The 19847-nt window shown below is 36.5% G+C and overlaps 2 protein-coding genes across 3 annotated transcripts; both read left to right on the top strand.

Moving 5' to 3' along the window:
* Nucleotides 1-3444: 3444 nt before the first annotated feature.
* Nucleotides 3445-13534, top strand: zmp:0000000662 (RING finger protein 145). 2 transcript variants are annotated; one of them, XM_041971801.1, is made up of 11 exons: nt 3445-3697; nt 3893-4184; nt 4730-4838; nt 5549-5640; nt 7275-7516; nt 7671-7846; nt 7942-8082; nt 8946-9128; nt 9240-9384; nt 10137-10493; nt 12048-13534. In XM_041971801.1, exons 2-11 carry the CDS (start codon nt 3986-3988, stop codon nt 12825-12827), a joined length of 2424 nt encoding a protein of 807 aa, XP_041827735.1. In that variant the 5' UTR covers nt 3445-3697; nt 3893-3985; the 3' UTR covers nt 12828-13534. The 2 variants fall into 2 exon arrangements, with proteins under 2 accessions (XP_041827735.1, XP_041827733.1); XM_041971799.1 differs by having other exon boundaries at nt 9237-9384; nt 12048-13532.
* Nucleotides 13535-14405: 871 nt separating this feature from the next.
* Nucleotides 14406-19749, top strand: LOC121631137 (ubiquitin-conjugating enzyme E2 D2-like). The gene is made up of 7 exons (XM_041971855.1): nt 14406-14807; nt 15890-15953; nt 16210-16241; nt 16435-16512; nt 16859-16964; nt 17146-17239; nt 18742-19749. Exons 1-7 carry the CDS (start codon nt 14784-14786, stop codon nt 18785-18787), a joined length of 444 nt encoding a protein of 147 aa, XP_041827789.1. The 5' UTR covers nt 14406-14783; the 3' UTR covers nt 18788-19749.
* Nucleotides 19750-19847: the final 98 nt, after the last annotated feature.

Genomic DNA, 19847 nt, shown 5'->3' with positions numbered 1-19847 from the left:
ATGATAACCATGCAGATTTCATGCAAAGGTGCATGAGAAAATAAATGTTTTTAACCCAGATTAACCCACTTGTTTGCAGCATAACAGCTAAATGCTGCTTCTCCATGTTTAGTCTGGACTCTGGTCTCAACTAGATCAAATAGGGCACATTGCTTATAAGCTTACCCCTAACAAAGTTAAAACAGGATTGAACTTTTTGCATAAAGGAAAGATGAGAGACAGTGTGCATTTACCAACTGGAAGGGCTTAGGAGAGACCAGCTGATGCTCATCAGATGACATTTTTCCATGAGGAGCACTGATGTTTTCCACTCAAAGATTACCTAGTCTAGCCTTTTCATGTTCAGTTTTTTAAGAATAATGCAAAGCTAGAGTCTGTACCCATGTGGACTGAGAGGCTAGACAGGACCCTTTAAATTTCAAGACCTGTGTTGTCTGTGCAGCCATCTTCATCCACTCAAAAGGCAAAGTTGAAGAATTTGTTTATTATTCAGACAAAGACATCAACAAGCCATACTAAAGTTGTTTCACTCCAGATGAAAGGAAATTTTAAGTATCTGCTAAATTCATCAACAGACTTCTACATCTAAATTGATTTTGTCTCCTCTTTGTAATGTACTGTACTTAAAAAAAGAAGAAAAAGTAATTACACCCTCACAATGTTTCTTTCAAAACCCATATAGACATTCAATAGTAACATTCAAGCTTTACTGCAACACAGCTGAATGTTCTGAATGTGAACCTGAAGGTAAATATTAATGGCAGGTGCAACACTGTCTCTGATTTTTCAGGAAATTGTTGCATTGTACCAGTTTATATGGTGTTTCCTGTGATATCAGGTTAAGTTTGTGTGTGCATGGCTCGTCTTTGTGCATTTCAGGTTGCTGATCTGTATGAGGACATAGTTTCTGCTTGTTTTAACTCAGCTTTCTGCAGATTTGATTTAGTTTGAATGATCCTATTTGACTGCATTTACATTCAGAAATAATCTTTTAACTTATAATCTTTCATGATTCATATTCCGTCCTCCTCCATCTGCTGCTCCAACTGTATTTCTTGTTTTATGGCATCCCCAGTTTGTTTGGTTTGTGAATCATAATCTACAGATCATGTCTCATCAAAAGAATTTTTCCTACATTTCCCAAAAGAAACATCTAACACAAAGCAGATGAGAAAATGTTAACCCTGTAAATAACACATCCAGTATGTCCTCAAATATGTTGATGCAGTTCTCTGTCTCCTCCTGCTGTATAAGATGCTTGTGTGAGGACAAAGATTACAGGAAAAGACAAACATACTTATAGAAACAACTTCCTTTACATGTGCTGACTTCCATTAAATCTCCTTATATCATTTGCACATCTATTGTGATTGAGCTGTGGTCATTAATATTTCCCAGTTTTAAGACTGTTAACATCAGGTCAATGCATAGTGTTGCAAAGAAAACCAGCATGAAGTAAAATACTTAGTTCTGTATATGCTGAGTATGTCTATAATTTGACCATAGAACAACACAAAGAGAGAAAGAAAAATATATTTGATGTCTCAGTTTAAGTACAGTAAGACAGGACTGAGCAATGAGATGTTAGAGATTCATGGTCCACATCAGCAAACCTGATTACATTTGTATAAACATACCATCATGTAGCTTACTTAGTTATACAACTTAATGGCTTTATTGATGTAAAATGTCTCAGTTCTTGAAGAATTTTTTAACAAAAATTAGGTTATAGGAGGAAAATTAATCTTGTTGTATTCTATAAACATAGCATTTTTCTGTGATGAAAATATGTTTTAATGTCCTGTGACCTGTGGTGAGAAGTGAACTAAATAAAATGGTCCTTACTTCTGGAATTTGATAGTTTATGAAATCCAAGCTCTTAGTTTTCATGGTGATTTATCAAAATAGAAAATGAATAACAGGAGAAGAGAACGTCTCCTTCTTTCTTGTAGAAAAGATTGGAGATGTGCCAGCCACTCAGTCAAGAAATCCACTTCTTGTTATTAGTCACTTTTTTTACTGAGAAGTTGCAGTGCAGCTGCACTTTTATAACTGAATGTCTTGAGTCACTCATCTGGAAACTTTCACATTTCTATAGCTTAATCTAAATTTGTAATTTCGTTGCAATGACAAAGTTCAAAGTTCTATTCTATCTGGATATATATATACGTGTGTGTGTGTGTGTGTGTGTGTGTGTGTGTGTGTGTGTGTGTGTGTGTGTGCGTGTGTGTGTGTGTGTGTGTGTGAAGTGTTTTGTGTACATTTGGATTTGAATTAACTGTGCCTGGTTAAAAAAAAAAAAAAAAAAAAAAGAATGTATCATGGATAAATCTTTGACCTAATAGTAACTTTTCTTCCGCAACTGATTTCCTTTTAAGGAATTTTAGAGGCCCGAAGAAGTAAAAGCATTGGTTATTATTGACAGAAAAACCCAAATCTACAACCCCAATTCCAAAAAAAGCTGAGACACTGTCTGAAATGTAAATTAAAACAATAAAACCAGAAGGCAATGGTTTTCAACTCTCATGAACCCATATTTTCTTCTCAATAAAACATAAGCATGTTTTTAAAAAACTAGTAGAGAATCATGTCTATTTTTAATGCAATGCAAACAGAAAAAGCATGCCCCATGCACACAGAGATTCCTCCTGATTCTTTGAATCTTTCAATGAAATTATAAACTGTAGTTGGTGGGCTCTTCAGTCTTCAGTTTTATGTTACAGTTGTTATAGGTACATTTTTCTCCGCAATTTATAAATGCAGTTTGTTGTAAACTGGTCAACCTCTCTGCGTCTTTACATCTGAGATGCTCTGCCTCTTTGAAATGCTCCTTTCATACCCAGTCATATCACTGAAGGGTTTCCATTTAACCTAATTAGTTGCCAAATGCTCTTCCAGTTGTTTTTTATTTGTGTCAGTTAATTTCCCAGTCATTTGTTACCCCTGTTCCAACTTTTGTAAAATGTGTTGGTGACATCAAATTCAAAATATGCTAATTTTTGTCATGAAATGTTAAAATGTCAGTTAGAACAACTGATGTGTTGTTTATGTTTTATTGAGAATAAAACGTGTGTTTGTGAGATTAGCAAATCATTGTATTCTGTTTTTATTTACATTTTACCTTGTGCCTCAACATTTTTGGAAGTGGGTTTGTAATACACAGTAATCTTTCCTGCATTGTAGTTGTACCTTTTATTTAAAAAAAACAACAAAAAAAACTGCAAACAAAGAAAAACTGTTATTTTCTACACAAAGTATCTACACAAACTGAGAGCGTGCGTGTTGCACTATAGGCTATTGCCAAAAAGATGTGCCGTTATCATTTTTAAACGATGAAGTTAAGCTAATATCAGTGGCAGGTTCATTCTATTTTGAAATCTAAAATACGTGAATCTGATTGGTTAATTCAGACATGACGTTTACCGTACAATACACACACAGGAAGTGGCCACGCATACGTCTGGAATCATAACATTGTATATGAATTCCCTTTATCATCCTCATATCTATTAAATTTACCTGTTTAATCTATCCCTTTTTTATTACAGCTTTACGGGAATATTTAAGAGACTATAGTTATAGAAAAGTTAGTATTTTACTGTTCAAATATGTGGATATTCCCTATGAGAGCTAATCAGCGGCAACTAGAGTTTGCTAGCAAATGGCTGCTCTGCTGTGATGGCTGCCACCGTACGAAGTAAGTGAACCAGTTTTTGTTTTGTTTTTACCTTTTATTTACTTAAACTCTTTTTCGTGCTTGTCCAACTGTTGGATGCTGTTAGAAATGGGACGCTAAAGCAGAATAACACAGCTAAATTGCGTGGTGACTACCCAAAGAACAGACCTTGAGTCCTTCCTCAGGATCTTTAATTGTGTTTCGTGTGTTTTTTAGATGAAACAACGAGTAAAATTGTAGTGAAGCTGCTTGAAGCCCTTGACCTGCACAGTGAAACAGGTAGCGAACAGCATGTGACGCACATGCCCTATGCTGACTCAGAACTTGTTTGAAATCGAGATGCCTCGTCTGGAAGAAGTAGCAAACATTGCTCTGAGGGTGCCCAGCATACTGGTTCTGGACCTGCTGTATAAATGTGACATTGAAGGTTTGACAGAGCACCTCAAGGCTAAAAATGAGGACATGCTCTTCAAATACAAATATGTCATCTGGAACATTTACTATCTTGGTAAGTACACACATAAATCAATAAAGAGGATTTTAGTGTGTAAAGCAGGAGACAATTCATTCAAATCAAGTTCCTCTGTTGAGTTTTATGAGTAAGATCTAGTTTCCTTTCATTTGATCCTAGACTTGCATTGTAATTTAATCATATTAGAAAAACAGAACAAGACTATGCTGCAAATCTTTCATTCATTCAGTATAAACAAATGTAGTTCGACTTGTGAAATCTAGACCATCTGTTCTTTCCTTTTATTATAACAAAGGAAAGACATTGCTACAGATTTTACTGGATTTTTACATTTAGGTGATGATCGTAATGATGTTTCCGACTGGTTTCTTGGTGTTATCCTGCCAAGAATTTTGTTCCACGTGAAAGTAAAAGTAAAAAATCATGATGCTGTTTCATTACACAGAAATTGGCAACAAGAAAAAAAATATTCAGACAAGTGACTGACAAGTATCTGATTGAATTTGTCATTTTGAGTATTCTCATTTTTGCTTTTAAGTGTGAATTGCACATGGAAAAATAACATCCTCTGTGTCCTCCAGGTCATCTGATAAATATGGTGGTGTTAATTCTCCCATTGAGACACATTGTGACGCTTTACCTCCATATCCTAGTTGCCCTCCTCTTATACATGGGGCATCAGATTTCCAAGTGAGTTTCTGCTGCACCATTTGTAGATTTGTTGTACTGTGGTCAAATTTCTCTCCTGACAAAACACAATCAGAGTGGGTATGCTTTCACAGACAGTAATAATAAGACCTTCCTCATAAACTACTTTGGTATGTCATCAGTATTTTCAAACTATAAAGTCATAATAACAATCACATTTATACTAAATGGAGTTGCATTTTGAAAACACACACACACACACACACCTTAATACCTTAATTGCTCTGCTACATTGTACATGATATATATATATATACATATGTTCCAATATGCATCTCATGCCAACACTGCAAAGGGATCATTGTATTATAAAGAATAAGACCAAACATATCCATTATTACATTGTTACTGTGTGTTCAGACAGCGTTCAACCAGTGTGTTTTAGACATAACTTACATTATGAACATGTGGTTTCATTGGCTTGGTTTAATGTTAAAAGAACATTTTTAAAAAGAGGTGAAAGGGATTTTTGGATTTAGAATTTTTTTTGCATTATTTTAGTTATAAAACACATTTTACTTTAATGAAGTAACTCAAGAAAAAGAATCTTTGTTTTATTAGGTTTTGCAGTGTAATCACATCTCAGTCCAACATGTCAACTGTGTAAATGTTTTTCATCATGTTGGCAAAATGCAAACCCATTACCACAAACATATATTTGTAAATCAGTTCTTTTCCTGTCAATCTTTCAGGGATTATGTCCGTGAGGAGCTGCGGTACAGATATGAAAGAGCAGTGTACCTGGATTCTTTGACTTTCAACAGATTTTTTTCTGCAATGACTAGTGAGTAACACAATCAAACTTTATTGTAAAACTTTTGCATTGATGCACAAGTAGGATTATATTTTTTAATTGCATTGTAGCAAGTTTGGATAAGAACAAAAAACACATAAAATAAACTTTTATATTTTATTTAGATTAAATGATCTATACGTTTTTTTTCAATAAACTTCAGCCACTTCTTATTTCATTATATTTTTGTTCCAAGCATCCAGACTTTTAATCTTTAACCCTTTAGCATTCCAGTGGGTTGCAGGCTGGACTTGAGTGTTCCTGCAAGATTGCAGGAATGCCACATGGTTAAAGTGGCTTTGAGCAGTAGTTTTCCAGGCTTTTTGAGCACCCTTCTAAGTTTTTCTTTGGACATTTGCTGCTTTTTCACTTGTTTTCAGTTCAGTACTTCTTCCTGACCATCTATAGAGGAATTAGTTCTTTTTGTTTGATATCTTAAGTAATATCCTTATTAAATGTTAACAATAAAAAAAAAAAAGAAATCCCTTAAAAACCTGAAACAGAACCTGATTAATGCATCTGGACCTTCAGTTGATCCAGCTATTGCTCACTGAAGCTTCATGGGTGGCTGTCAAAAAACTATTTTTAAGGAAAGGGAGGGAAACGGGGAGGAAAGACTGGGGTATACTAATAGACCCAAGAACTGGACTGAAAATAAGCAACAGGTCCGATGGAGGGATGAATCCTCCCTAGAACCTGAAAGCAGTGTGGGATCACCAGGACATGAAAAAAGAAAAGGCAGACAATATCTAAAGAAGAGCTTTGGAAACTCTTTCAAGAAGTCTGGAGAACTATTCCTGAAGACAACTTTAAAAATTTACAAGAAAGTTGGTCTAAAAGGTTTCAGAATAACGTTCAAAATAAATATGTTCATACTAAATATTGATTTCTTAAATTTATTAAAGTTGTACAAAGACTTATTTTGGCCTTATACTGCAGCTCCCACTGATGTTGCTTATTAAACCTATAAGAACCCGAGGCGACATATTTGTCACATACATTTTCTGAGACATTTTACTTCAATTTATGGTATAAACCTTGCTCAAAACCCTGTTGAACACTATGTGTTACTTGTCTTCTGTCCCCTAATAGATACCGAGAAGCAGAAAACCACATTATAATATTTTTAATATATCACATGGTGATAAATGGTAGATATCCCCCCAAAAAAATGTTAATTTTTTGTTACATTTTGTTAAAGGGCCAAATAAAGACCTCATATTTAAAAAATTGGACTTTTCTTACCATTTTTTCATGGGTTGGGCCTTAACGGGTTAAATAAGTTGCTGCACCTATGTCCTGTTTTCTAGTCAATAAATGAAGAAATGAAGAGTGAGACCTTTTTTGCTCGATATTATAGCTATATACACATCCATATTTATATGGTTATATTTAAAGGGTATGCTATTTAAGTATTTATACTAAGATATGTAGGAATATTTAAATTGTTTCTAAAACAGCAACAACTAACCGTATGCTGTCAGTCAGAGGTTGGATTTATTGGCTGTTTAGTGTTACTGGAGTTAGTCATCAGCTCCCTCGTTCTCCTCCTGGGAATTAATTTGGGTTAAATCAAGAAATGAAAGCTTTACTGTTGTAAAGTTGTAGTTTTATGTTCTGCCCAGGTCAGATCATTCTCAGCACGCTGTGTGCCTTCCTGATGAAGACCAGAAAGGTGTGGTTATTCTCTGCTCACATGCTCCCCCTGCTGGCCCGACTCTGCGCTGCTCCTCACGCCACTCTGCTAACAGTTAACACGTTCTCCATGGGCCTGACTGGAGCCGGGATCGCCTTGTTCCTTCTTTCAAATATCTTTGTACCATATCGTCTCGCAAGAGCTGCTTATTCAGAGCTGCTTCACCTTGAGGTGCACTATCCGGATATGTCTTTTATTTTATCTTGGATGAATTATATTTGGTTTTAGCGTCCGGAATGAGTTTCAAAGAAAGTTAAAAGATTTTAGCTTTTTAAAAGGTATTTATTTTATGCTTCTCATCGCATCTGGTTTTCCTGTCCCTCAGGTGATTGAGCTGTACAGACTACTGGCTGTGGGAATCTCCCTGTGGAACCAGTTTGCTGTCCCAGTGCTCTTTAGTGTCTTTTGGTTTGTTCTGTTCATCGTCCAGCTGTGTTCAGATGTCATGTCTGCCAGCGCCTCAGCAACCCATCAGGGAATCATGTTCTTCCTTCTCACAAGGTAAAATGTAATTGTCATTTCTACACTCCTCCTTTTATGTGTACATATACTCCATCATTTGCTATTTTCTTTGCTGTGTTTGCCGACTGTTGCAGTGTGTCTGAATGCTGTGCCACACCGTACTCTCTACTGGGTCTGACCTTTGTGGTGTCCTATCTGGCTCTCGGACTTCTCAACCTATGCAAGTTCTACCTGGGAGGTTATGCAGCTGTTCAGAACGAGAATGTCATGCACAGGTGAGATGCTCTCACTGTTTTATTTGTTTCTGTCCAACAAATAGAAAAAGACACATATACCTGCCTACCAACATGTGCGTAAACAGAGTGAAGAAAAAGAAACTACACAAACATGATATACAATGAATTAAATAAATTTAATGGTAGAGAAACAAACAATATGTTCTGGAAAAGGTGGGAATTTTATGAATAATAAGCATTATAGTTTTCCACAGTTGGTGTTGTTAATTATTATTTGTGGCAGCCCTTTCGATTAAATACATCCAGTTATTAGAATTTGTTTGTGAACTTTAGAGAAAACCACAATACCGGATCACAATGAAGAATACAGCCAGCAGTTTTACTTTTACTTTCATGACTTGTGTTCAGAAAAGATGGGAAAATGCTGTTGTTTTATTATTGTTTTTTATTTGATTGATTGGTTTGATTTAATTTAAAAGTAGATAAAAAACCGAACTACATCCCACCGCTGCTGTTAATGATGATACAACTGCTGTGCCTTGTTGAAAATGTTCGGTTTATCTTATTGTTTTGAAAATATTTAGATTGGTGTTACAGTGCAGGTCACTGGGGGAAAAGTGCATATAGGAAAGTGACTTTGATTTTTGCTTAAATTATATGATTGATTATAACAGAAATGTTTGACTATATATTAAAATGTTTCAGCAACCCTTTAGCAAATAAAATGTTTGCATTGGAAATGATTAAATACAATACTTGAATAAAAGGAAAGGCTTTCATATTGTCAATAGTTACTTTTAACTGAAGGTATTTCTTAAGTTAAAATCATCCTAATCTTCCAAAAACAGATCAGAGTGTTGGTTTCCATTTTCTCATCAACTCTTTATTGTGCTTTTTGTCAGAGGTGTGACGGAGGGCATCACTCTGCTCCTGCTCGCCCTCCAGACAGGCCTGTTAGACATGCAGGCACTGCAGCGCACCTTCCTCCTCAGTATCATCCTCTTCATCGTGGTGACCTCAACTTTGCAGTCAATGATCGAAATAACAGATCCAGTTATTTTAGCTCTGAGTGCATCTCGCAACAGGTAACAGCATTTAAATAAATCTTATTACTTTTGTCAACACACAGATGAAGCCTAGATCACCTCAGAAAGTTTTTTTTTTTCTTTTTCTGTTTGTTCTTTGCTTTTCAGAAGTCTGTGGAAACACTTCCGTGGCCTCAGCATGTGTCTGCTCCTGCTGGTTTTTCCAGTGTTTATGGCTTATAAAATCTCCCAGTTCTTCCACATGGACTTCTGGTTGCTTATACTGGTGTCCAGCTGCATGCTGACCTCCCTTCAGGTAAGGAGAGTGTCTTGTCTGCCTTGCAAAATATGAAAAAATAGCCCTTCATTTCATGCATCTTTGATGGGCCAGTAAACAAAAATTTAACCCTTTTATATAGCAGGAAATTAGTATTTGCTATAAGACGCTAAATCATTGAAAATAATTATCTTTTCTAAACAATACAACCTTGTTTTTGTTGTTTGTGGCTTATATTTCCTTTTAGCCACAACAATGAGGTGTGCATGTTCATGAGTTATCTTGTCTCTGCTTGTTCTGGTCTACAGTTTATCAACCAGTGGTTCTCTATGGTCATGTTTTACCATTTTAATGATTTAAAGTTATAAGAGTTTTTATTTTTTTTGTATAGGAGATGTGCAAGTTTGGCGCCATCCAGTGGTCATATCAGAAAGTACACTGTACAACGTGTCCATAAAATGTATATCCCAATTAAAATTAAATGCATTAATCAACCATCTTTTTCCTAAAAGTAATCAATAAAGATATAAACATACTAAAATGTGTCTCTACCGAAGTCTTCTATCAAGTGAGGCAACTCTACACATCGGTGTCTCATTATAAAATGTGCATGTTGCTAAGCTCCTCATAAATACTTGTTAAAGTAACCTCATTCAAACCCGGTGTGTAGCCGGTTGTCCTTTAGAGAGAAAATGCACTAATTTGAGATTTAAAATAATCCAACTTCTGTCATAACATCTTCTATACTGGTTTAAATTATTTTAAAAACATTAATGATGTTTTTATTCTAGGTTACAGGCACTATGCTGATCTACTCCCTCTTCATGGTGGAGCTGTTTCGCAGCGACCCGATCGAGAGCCTGGACGAAGTGATCTACTGGGTGAACGCTGTAAGCAGGGTGCTGGAGTTTATGGTAGCGCTCTGCGTTGTGGCTTACGGCACCTGGGAGTCACTTTTTGGGGAGTGGAGCTGGATGGGCGCCTCTGTCATTATCATCCACTCGTACTTCAACGTTTGGCTCAGAGCTCAGTCTGGCTGGAGGAGCTTCCTGCTCAGACAGGAAGCAGCTAAGAAGATTAACTCCCTTCCAAAAGCCTCAGCTGAGCAGTTGCAGCAACTAAACGATGTCTGCTCCATCTGCTTCCAGGTCTGTTGCTCAGTCGAGGATAGATCGTCAAGTGATGGGATGTATTTATACACATTGTACTGTAATTCTCATTTGGTTTCCACTGTATCTGATTTTCAAGATCATGGAGTCTTAGCTCAAAGTTCAAGTCAGATTTGGCTTAAAAACCATCTCTGTAGTGTCAGTATCAACCATTACTGATTGATCTTTTGTGACTAACTGATCTGGCAGCAACCCAGCCACCACCTTGTTTATTTTCTAAAAGACAAAGACTAAATTTGAGCTCTGCAAGATGAATTTAATCGTTAAAATATCAGTATTTGCTCTCAGTATAAACGTTTACTGTCTGATTTGGTGGAGTTAATATTGAGCAGATGTTTGTGTTTATTACAGAAGGAGCAAAGGTACTTTTTTAGTTTCCAGGAAACAGAAATTGAAAACATTTTCAGTGCAGTACTGTCCACTATGACCAATGCACAATCTGTCTGGGAAAAAAGTTACATATTCAGGTCTGACCAGTTAGTTTGAGTGTGGACTGAGATGTAAGGTGAGGATTCTGTGTGACTGTTTTAGTCGGTCCCTAACAATCCAAGAACAGAAGGGTAAATTTTCTATTTTCTTAATGCTTTCCCTTTAAAAACTGGGATAATTGAACTTGACTAAATAGACATGATCTAAACTAAAAATGCCACAGTCTGACAGGAAGCTGTTTTAAGTTGCTCAAGTGGAGCAGATGCTGCTGTTTTACAGGAAAGTCGCCCGCTGCATTTAGAACCTCACAAAACTGATAGTTGCCCTATCTTGATTGATCTTTTTGAGCTTCTTCTTTATATATAAGTAATTGAAGCCAAAATCATAAAATGATATATAATTCAATTAATTGTATACAATTGTATAGAATATTCAGATTTCAGCATCATGAGCACACATGGGAAGGAAGACTATCACTCTGATAGAAACTCAGAAAACACATTCCTGCTCTCTCACATTAGTTTATTTGTTATGCCTGCTAATATTGTCCCCCTTTTTTGGTCATTTGATATTTTCAAACTTTAAAACTTAAATAAACCCACTTCAGTAACACCTTATTCTTGACATTAGGTATTTGTGATAAACTGAACATAAACACTCACAGCTCAGAAACAGGAATTAATAACATGAAGATTGGAGGGATCCCATTGTGTATGTGTAATACTTCATATTTGCATTTCTATGGAGTGTGCTGTTCTTGTTTTTCCAGTTTGACTTTACTTTCTCTTTTGACAGTTAGTGTTTGTTTTCTTCCTTCACCTCAAAACCCATTGTAAATATTCATGACTGATGCATCAAGTATAAAAATACAGTACATTAATTTCATATATACTAAGATAAGAAAACGATTGATAAAGTATGTGTAAGGGAAATGGAAAAGAATAGAATAAATAATAAATAGTGGAAAAATAAAGATGTAGTATAGCTGTTGTCACTGCTACTTAAATAAGTGCAATAATAATTCTTGTAGTTTGATTAAATGGACCAAGTGTTCTTTTAAGGAGCCAAATTCTAGTTCATGAATATTATTTGTTTTTTCCACAGGAAATGGGCTCTGCTGTGATTACATACTGTGGACATTTCTTTCATGGCAACTGCCTCCGCAAATGGCTGTATGTGCAGGAAACGTGCCCCATGTGTCATCAAACTGTCAGACCGACACCACCGGACCAGAGCCAGGCTTCAGACGAGGGTCCGCCAGGTCCACCTCAGAGAGAACAAAACCCTGATCTGGCTGCTCAAGAAGGAGACGAGAACCTGGACAGCAGCGCGACAGAGGAGATGCCAAGCGACGATGTAACTCCTGACTCCAGCGAGGAGCATGAAGGCAGTGAGAGCTTTGGGAAGGGAACAAATGAAGACCAGCTGGCTGAAACTCGCAGTGAAGCTGCCCAAGGTCTTCGTTTCAGCTCCAGTGGAGACTTTGTTGGATTTGTCATCCCGGTGTCTTCAGGGGGCCTCAATAACTCTCATGTGCTGCTGGGTAAAGCCTCTCCTCCTGACATGCATAGCCAATGTGAGGTAAACGGCACAGACTCTCCTCTGTCATCGGCTCCCACAGCTGTGGATGAGGACGCCTCTGAACTGGAAGGCCTTGAAAACACTGTTTCTTTCCATCCTGGACATGATAGGACACCTAAATCATGGCACAGCTTTGACTCACCAGAGCCAAACAGTACTGACAACAATCAAGAGGCTGTCTCATGTGGCATGAGACTTGCTGATGGCCAAACATCTGTCACATCATGTCATCAAAAATCTGAATTCCTAGACTGCAATGACTGTGCTGAAAGTCATCACGGTAACTACACATATGCAGACTAGGACAGGGTTGGAGAGGTGCAACGGGCCTACCAATCCAGCTGTCCTCCTCGGGTGCCACTTGTTCTGGTAAAAGCACAGGCAGCAGTGACTAGTGCTCTGCTTCAGTGCCTTGAAGGGTGTAAAAGGGTCATCCTTTGTCATAAGGAACTAAACACAGTTGCCTTCTGTATGTGAACCAATATTAGAAAAAGTTCCGTTTCACCAGACATTGTAATGAATGTGCTCTACCTAAATATTAAAAGAAAAAATCATGACTGAAAAGTAGATTAAATCATGTTGACTTATTCTGAAATTGTAAAAAAAAAGAAAGACTATGAATAATAAGAAATGTAAAATACAAAGCAATAATCTTATATCAGTATTTACTGGTCTCTAATGAAGATGTTTACTTGGAGAAGTGGAATTTGTTCTATATCTGTGTCCTTTTTTGTTTTGTTTTTTTCTCAGCCTCCTTGTTGCTTTCATGCATTTTTGTGAAAAATGGCTAAATGAAAAACTGATTCAGCTTTCTTATTTTTGTCCTGCAAACACTGGTTTCCAGTGTTGAATTTCTGCTGTGAACTTGTATGTTTTTTTTAAATTACTGTAGTATAATTAAAACATGACAGTTGCACAATAATTTAAAACAATGAGTGGCAGATTTATTTTCAAAAGAACAATGCTCTTGCACCCAGAAAGTTACCATAAGCTTTGTTGTTAAAAAATCATATTGTCCTCCCTGATACAGGATTTTTCTTTTCTAGTACCTGTGCGGATGTATACTTTTCTAAGAATTTTTTATATATATATAAAATGTAAATATTTACAAAAATGTGGTATTTTTGTAAATGTTCAGCAATTAAACTATTAAGCATGTTATGGTTCAAACTAACAAAATGTCTAATATCAAAGGCATTAAAAGAAGTTGTTAATATATAAAAGAAGCTTAAAGATAACTTAATAGTAATACTTGAGGCCATCATGGTGTTGTCAGTAATTTTGCTTTATTTTGTTGGTACTTAAACAAACTGGGCTGTAATTTAGGATAATTCCCTTTTATTTTGGCTGTAAATGTTAAAAGAAACATAAGTCCAATTTCCTTGGGTTAAAAGTTTCAAAATTGTATGTTAAGACCATCAGCACTAAACTCCTACATTAAGGTTTACAAGCAAGTGAAATAATGAAAATCTTGGAAAAATTCATATTTGAAAAGGAAAATATCAACTTCTTTTTTAAAAAAACGTATGTACTTGGTAATGAAATGACTGACCAGTCGAGCACTACATAACTAAAAAGACGTCGTTACATTTTATTGGCCTCTTCAACAGCAGGATTTGGTATATTTTCTGTTTTCCTGGTATTATTTGTGTTAATTGCACCAGCGCCTTTTGTGGTGCGTTCAAATCTGATAATGGGCTCTGGCCATTAACAGAAAAAACTATCCCCTATTGTTTTAGATTTCGTGATGTAATCCTTGAAAATACTAGAAAATGTGTTCCAAATAATACATGTATTTAAAGGATGACATTTCGTACTGTCAATCTAATCTTTTTTGTGACCAATCCGCCATCACATCCGCCGCGTCACGCAGCAGCCAACACCGCCTTCACGTCAATAAAGCTCCACATATAGGTAGACAGCCTTTAGTTGGTTAACGACATCGACCGAAACCAAAAGGAAAGGAGATTTGTCGACCGGGATTACTTGGCATACGCACTTATTCAGCTACTTAAAAAACTGGCATTGGACGTTTAAACTGCGGGAAATCTGACAGTGTAACGCCTGATTTGGCAACTATCCGAATACGTATACGTAGTTTTAGCTCGTTAGCCAGCTAACTACGCTAGCTTGAGAAGAAAGGCCGTCGAGTTGACCCATCGTCAATTATTTAACAGAACGAGTCAACCTGGAATATCAAAGCTGTTCCTCACTACTCGGATCACAAAATCTTGAAGTTAAAAACCAGAACACAAAAAGATGGCATTGAAAAGGATCCACAAGGTAAGATAACATCGTATATGTTAGCTAATTGTGTTAGCTTGCCGGGCTAGCCTCCCACAATGCAGCTGTATTTTGAGAAACCGGGTAGCGAAACGTGTTCGAGGAAGTGTCAACTTTACGGTTCTTCGCCTATGACCATTTAGTATTTTGGTGTTAAGTAAAATACCGATATTTTTACAGTTGGCACTGGTGAACACGGGTTCATTTTGAGTTGGCAAACAGCGTACAGCTAGTTGGCTATTGTTAGCAGTTTCGGTTACAGGTTCAGTTTGTTCGAGTCAGATCGACGTCGAATAGAGGCCGCATGGGTTGCCCAACACTTCATATCTTTACATGAAGACAAATGACATTTACAGGCTCAAAACATTAACGCTTTAGGTCAACACATTGTACATTTGAGAACTTAGCAGTTATGTTTGTTTGAACGATTGGTTGCGATACTTGGTGTTACCAGAACCCATGACTCATATCTTTAGCTGAATCTATGTGTAATAGTGTTTATGATTAATTTCTTTGGTATGTACTTGGTTTTCTTTTTTCCTCTCCAGTCTACACACGTTATTTTGTGTGTGTGTGTGTGTGTGACAAGTTAATGAAGGAAATTACCAGAGGAAATGGAGTAACCTTTGAAGTGTTTACACCATGGCTTTATTTCTTCACTCTGTTGTCTAGAATATTCTTCGAAGGAAATCCCTGAACTTGCTTTTGAAATGGTTTCTGAAGACCAGGGTGGGGCGATGCCTCCACCTCACTCCAAAATAGCAGTACAACTAAAAATAACAAGAGGTCGTAGTATAGAGTATATGCATTGGTCTCATCTTGCTGTTTACTGTGGAGATGATAAAAAAGGTGGCCCCCGGCCCAGAACTGGTGCAGAGTTGCACTTGAAGGAGAGCAGCAGGGGGGTAGCAATATGAGGAGGATGTTGTTTAAGAGACACAAACCCCTCCATAGTATCCATTTTGGCATTTGCACCCACAGTGTTAAGAGCTATCCAGTCATTCACTGTCCTGTTCTATGTGGTTTAACTTGTTGCGTTGAAACTGTATTTGTTTTTTTGTTTGTTTGTTTTTTTAATACAGGAGCTGAATGACCTGGCTCGTGACCCTCCGGCACAGTGCTCAGCTGGCCCAGTGGGTGATGACAGTAAGTGTGTTTATTTCTTTGTCTCAGCCTTAATAACTGAAAACATTTCTTTTCCGTAAACTGAAAGAAGGTAAAGAAGCTGCATTTTGCAGTTCAGAGTGAACATTGTTACGTAAACTTGTAAAAGCGCATGAAATGCAAAGAGGAAATGGCATTCCCGGGAAGCTGCAAGGACGGTTTAGAGGCTTAGTTCCCGTCAGTTCACATACCTGTGACCTTTCACCATTTTCTAACATTTGCTTTTTGTTCTCGACAGTGTTTCACTGGCAAGCAACAATCATGGGACCTGTAAGTACTTTATGACATAATTGTTGCTCTTTCTGCTATAAAGTAGGATTATAAAGTAAGATTATGAGTTTTGGTGCTGTTTTTGCTGCTTATCAATTGAATAATGATAAAATTGTGGGAATTTGATGATAAAGCTTGGGACAGGAATTGTTAGTGATTCCTTCCTGAAATAATATAATGTTCTTGCTTTCAGAGTGACAGTCCATATCAGGGAGGTGTTTTCTTCTTGACAATTCATTTTCCAACAGACTACCCCTTCAAACCACCCAAGGTATACCTGCGTGTGTGTGTGTGTGTGTGTGTGTGTGCGCGCCCTTTTGTATTTAATTTTTTTTTTTTTTTTTTCTTTTTCATAAATGTGGGTAATCAACTGTAGACCTTTCATTTAGCTGACACAACTCCAAATCACAACTAAGCTATTCTAATTGACGAACTTTATTTCCTTTTAAACATTTTGACACAGTGTGCTTGTTTTGTCTGAAACATCCATGAAACCTGTCATTCCACAAGTTGACAGTCATGCTGTGTTGTGACAAGGAATGTAAATTGTGTAACACTCGCGTTGTGTGGCTTTACCTTATTTGATGCTCAGTTTCTTTTTTCTGTTTCTCCCTCAGGTTGCATTTACAACAAGAATTTACCACCCAAATATTAACAGTAATGGCAGTATCTGTCTGGATATTCTCAGATCACAGTGGTCTCCAGCACTCACTATTTCTAAAGGTATGAATGTTCCTGACCATTTAACAAATGTGACTTTGAGTAGTATTTTTTTTGTACTATAAAAGTAGTAATGCAGTTTTTCCCCTTATTCGTTAATGACTTGAAACACTCTTAAATGTGGAAACCAAAATGGCATAGCATCAATATGTTTTAATGATTTAATCGTTCCAATTCTGTTTAGTTCTTCTCTCCATTTGCTCACTCCTATGTGACCCAAACCCTGATGACCCACTAGTGCCAGAGATCGCACGAATCTACAAAACAGATAGTCAGAAGTAAGTAGATGTGATTATTAAAATGTGTAAATATCTGAATATACATGTTTTATCCCAAAATGAACAGCTCATATATAAGTTTAAAAAAAAAAATTAATCATGTAAAAAAAAAAAAAAAAAAATCATAGTAGGGTGTTTTTTTTTTTTTTATTCGACTAGAGTCACGTGTGATATCTGAGGTCAGTTGTGTAACCTAGTTTCACTTTGATAGGTACAATAAACTAGCTCAGGAGTGGACAACAAAGTATGCCATGCTTTAGGGTAAGGTGAAGGGCCAGTGCTGCATCTTGGCAAGTCTTCTTGGATTGTTTCATATTGCAAAGATCTGGTCTCACTGGTATAACCAGAGGCTTGGGTCAAAATATTTGACTGAGTGGACTGTTACACTAATCTGTCTGTACTTGCAGAGTAACCTATGGTTCATTTTTGGCTTTGGCCTTTTCTTCGACCTTTTTATTGTGCATCTTGATTCACCTGCAGATTTTTTTTTATTTTATTTTGTTTTTTTTTGTGTAATTCTTTTAAAATGTAGTCAATATAGGCCAGAGAGAGGAGGGAAAAATGCTGAAATAAAGATTTTCTGTTTCATTAAACTTTGCTTTATATGGTAACCCTTTCAAATTGTGCTTGGTGGGAGCCAGACATTTCTCAAGGTTTTCCATTGTCCAAGATTAAATCCTATCTCGCATCACTGAATGCCATTTTCTAAATATTAAGAGAAGCGTTCCTTTTCAGAAGGCTTGAAATATTGACTTGATGGAAGTAATCATTACAGTAAATGAGGGGTTGCCTTTACTTTTAAGAGTAGTTGCACGGTAAAGTTTTCAGCAAGTAGCACATCTGGCTTGCAGTGTGGTGGGTTTCTTGCTGTCTGAGCAGGTTGTTTTCAACACACTGAATAATAACCATGAAACATCTGCATGGCAATAGTGCAATAGTGGGAAATAAAAACTATAAATTCACTATTTATTTTGAGATGGGTTGAGTAACGGGGTGTTTTCCCTTTTTTTTTTTTTTTTTTTAAGAAAAAAAATTTCCTGAAAAATCCAAAAGGATATTAAGTCCTTTTTGGGTGTGGCGGTGGTATGATTCATGTAAGCTGGGTTAGTTTAGGAATCGCTCATGTTAACAGTGGACCATCTTTGGCACCGTGTTGGCAAGTTTAGAAGCAATTAACTGCATGTCAACATGACCACTAATTTCAGCATGAAAGCTTTCCACAAAAATGTATTAATTATTTTGGTGTGGAAAGACCTTGCCTAAAATAATAATAATATAATTTATTCTTTTGAGGGAGGAGGTGTTTTATTTAAGGTATGTTGACGCTCTTTAAGATGTCAACTTGGCTTGCTCTGATACCCAAAATATGATACACAGAGTGCATGTGCTTGCAGAAATCTTGACTAAGTAAGTTTGTTGCTATTTAGGGTTGTGTACAACTAACCTAGGTAGAAACGATGTGTTCACTGATTGAAACCACCTCTCTCTCTCTCTGTCTGCAGATACATCAAAATGGCAAAAGAATGGACACAAAAATACGCGATGTGATTGCATCATATGGAAAGCTGGTGGAAAATGTTCCTGGTTCAAACAAAATTATGGGATTCTGTTTTTCATTTTTCACTTTGTTTTTGGTTAATCAAAGCATTTTACCCCCTTTTTTTCCACCTGTGTGCTCATAAGAAGATAGTGTTTTCTCTCTAGGTCACAAGCCAGTTTCTGTAAGATTTGACTGTTTTGTACAGAGTGGGGAGGAGGGGACAAAATATGGTTCTAACACTTGGCTCAAGTATGCTTCAGTATGGATTTGTTTTTTGTTTTGTTTTTTGGTTTTTGTTTCCCCCCCCCCAACTCAAATTTGGTGATCTTTTGTCATTTACTTTACACACACTTGCACCCTAAAGTAGTTCTTTTTTTCCCCTTCTGTTGCTGAACAAAAAGAAATGGCACTTGTAGCCTGTGTTTTTCCATACCCTGATTTTAAAATTTCAAATTTGGCATAATTTTTTTTTTATTTGCTATAAGAATTGAAAAAATAAAAATCAAAATTCCAAGAAACTGGTTTGTGGCTTCTGTCTGTCTCCTGGACTGATGTTACATCAGTATATTCTTCTGATCAATAGTATAGGCATCTGTTATGAGGAAAGACGTGTATCTTATTCCACTAAGTGTGTGTACAGGGAGGCACATCAGTATATATCAATGTTAAGGAAACAAAATATAAATTCAATGTTGTATTTTATGCATGTTAATAAAGTTAGGCTATATCTGATGTTTCTGCAAATTAAGTGGATTGTAAGATCGAAGAGTTGGAAAATTTGGTTCCCCTCAAAGACTTTTCCATTTCTTTTGTTATTTAGAAGCCAGTAGATGAGCAGTTAGTTTTTATGCCCACTCAAACACTGTCTTCTTGTAGCCCTAAAATATTGATGCAAAGCTAATGGTTGATAATCAACTTGTGGCTCTGTTTTTCTTTTTAGTTTCCCTTCAATAAAGTTACTTAAACCATATTGAGAATCTGTCTTTATTAAATGCAGTATAAAGCAACTTTTAATTCAATCACATATTTAAAAAAAAAAAGTTTTCAAAATGTCTGTATTTTGGTATA

This window comes from Melanotaenia boesemani, chromosome 20, assembly GCF_017639745.1.
Source record: "Melanotaenia boesemani isolate fMelBoe1 chromosome 20, fMelBoe1.pri, whole genome shotgun sequence".
Taxonomy (NCBI): Eukaryota; Metazoa; Chordata; class Actinopteri; order Atheriniformes; family Melanotaeniidae; genus Melanotaenia; species Melanotaenia boesemani.
The sequence above is the reverse complement of the archived record's forward strand: the minus strand, read 5'-3'. Positions and strand labels throughout refer to the sequence as shown.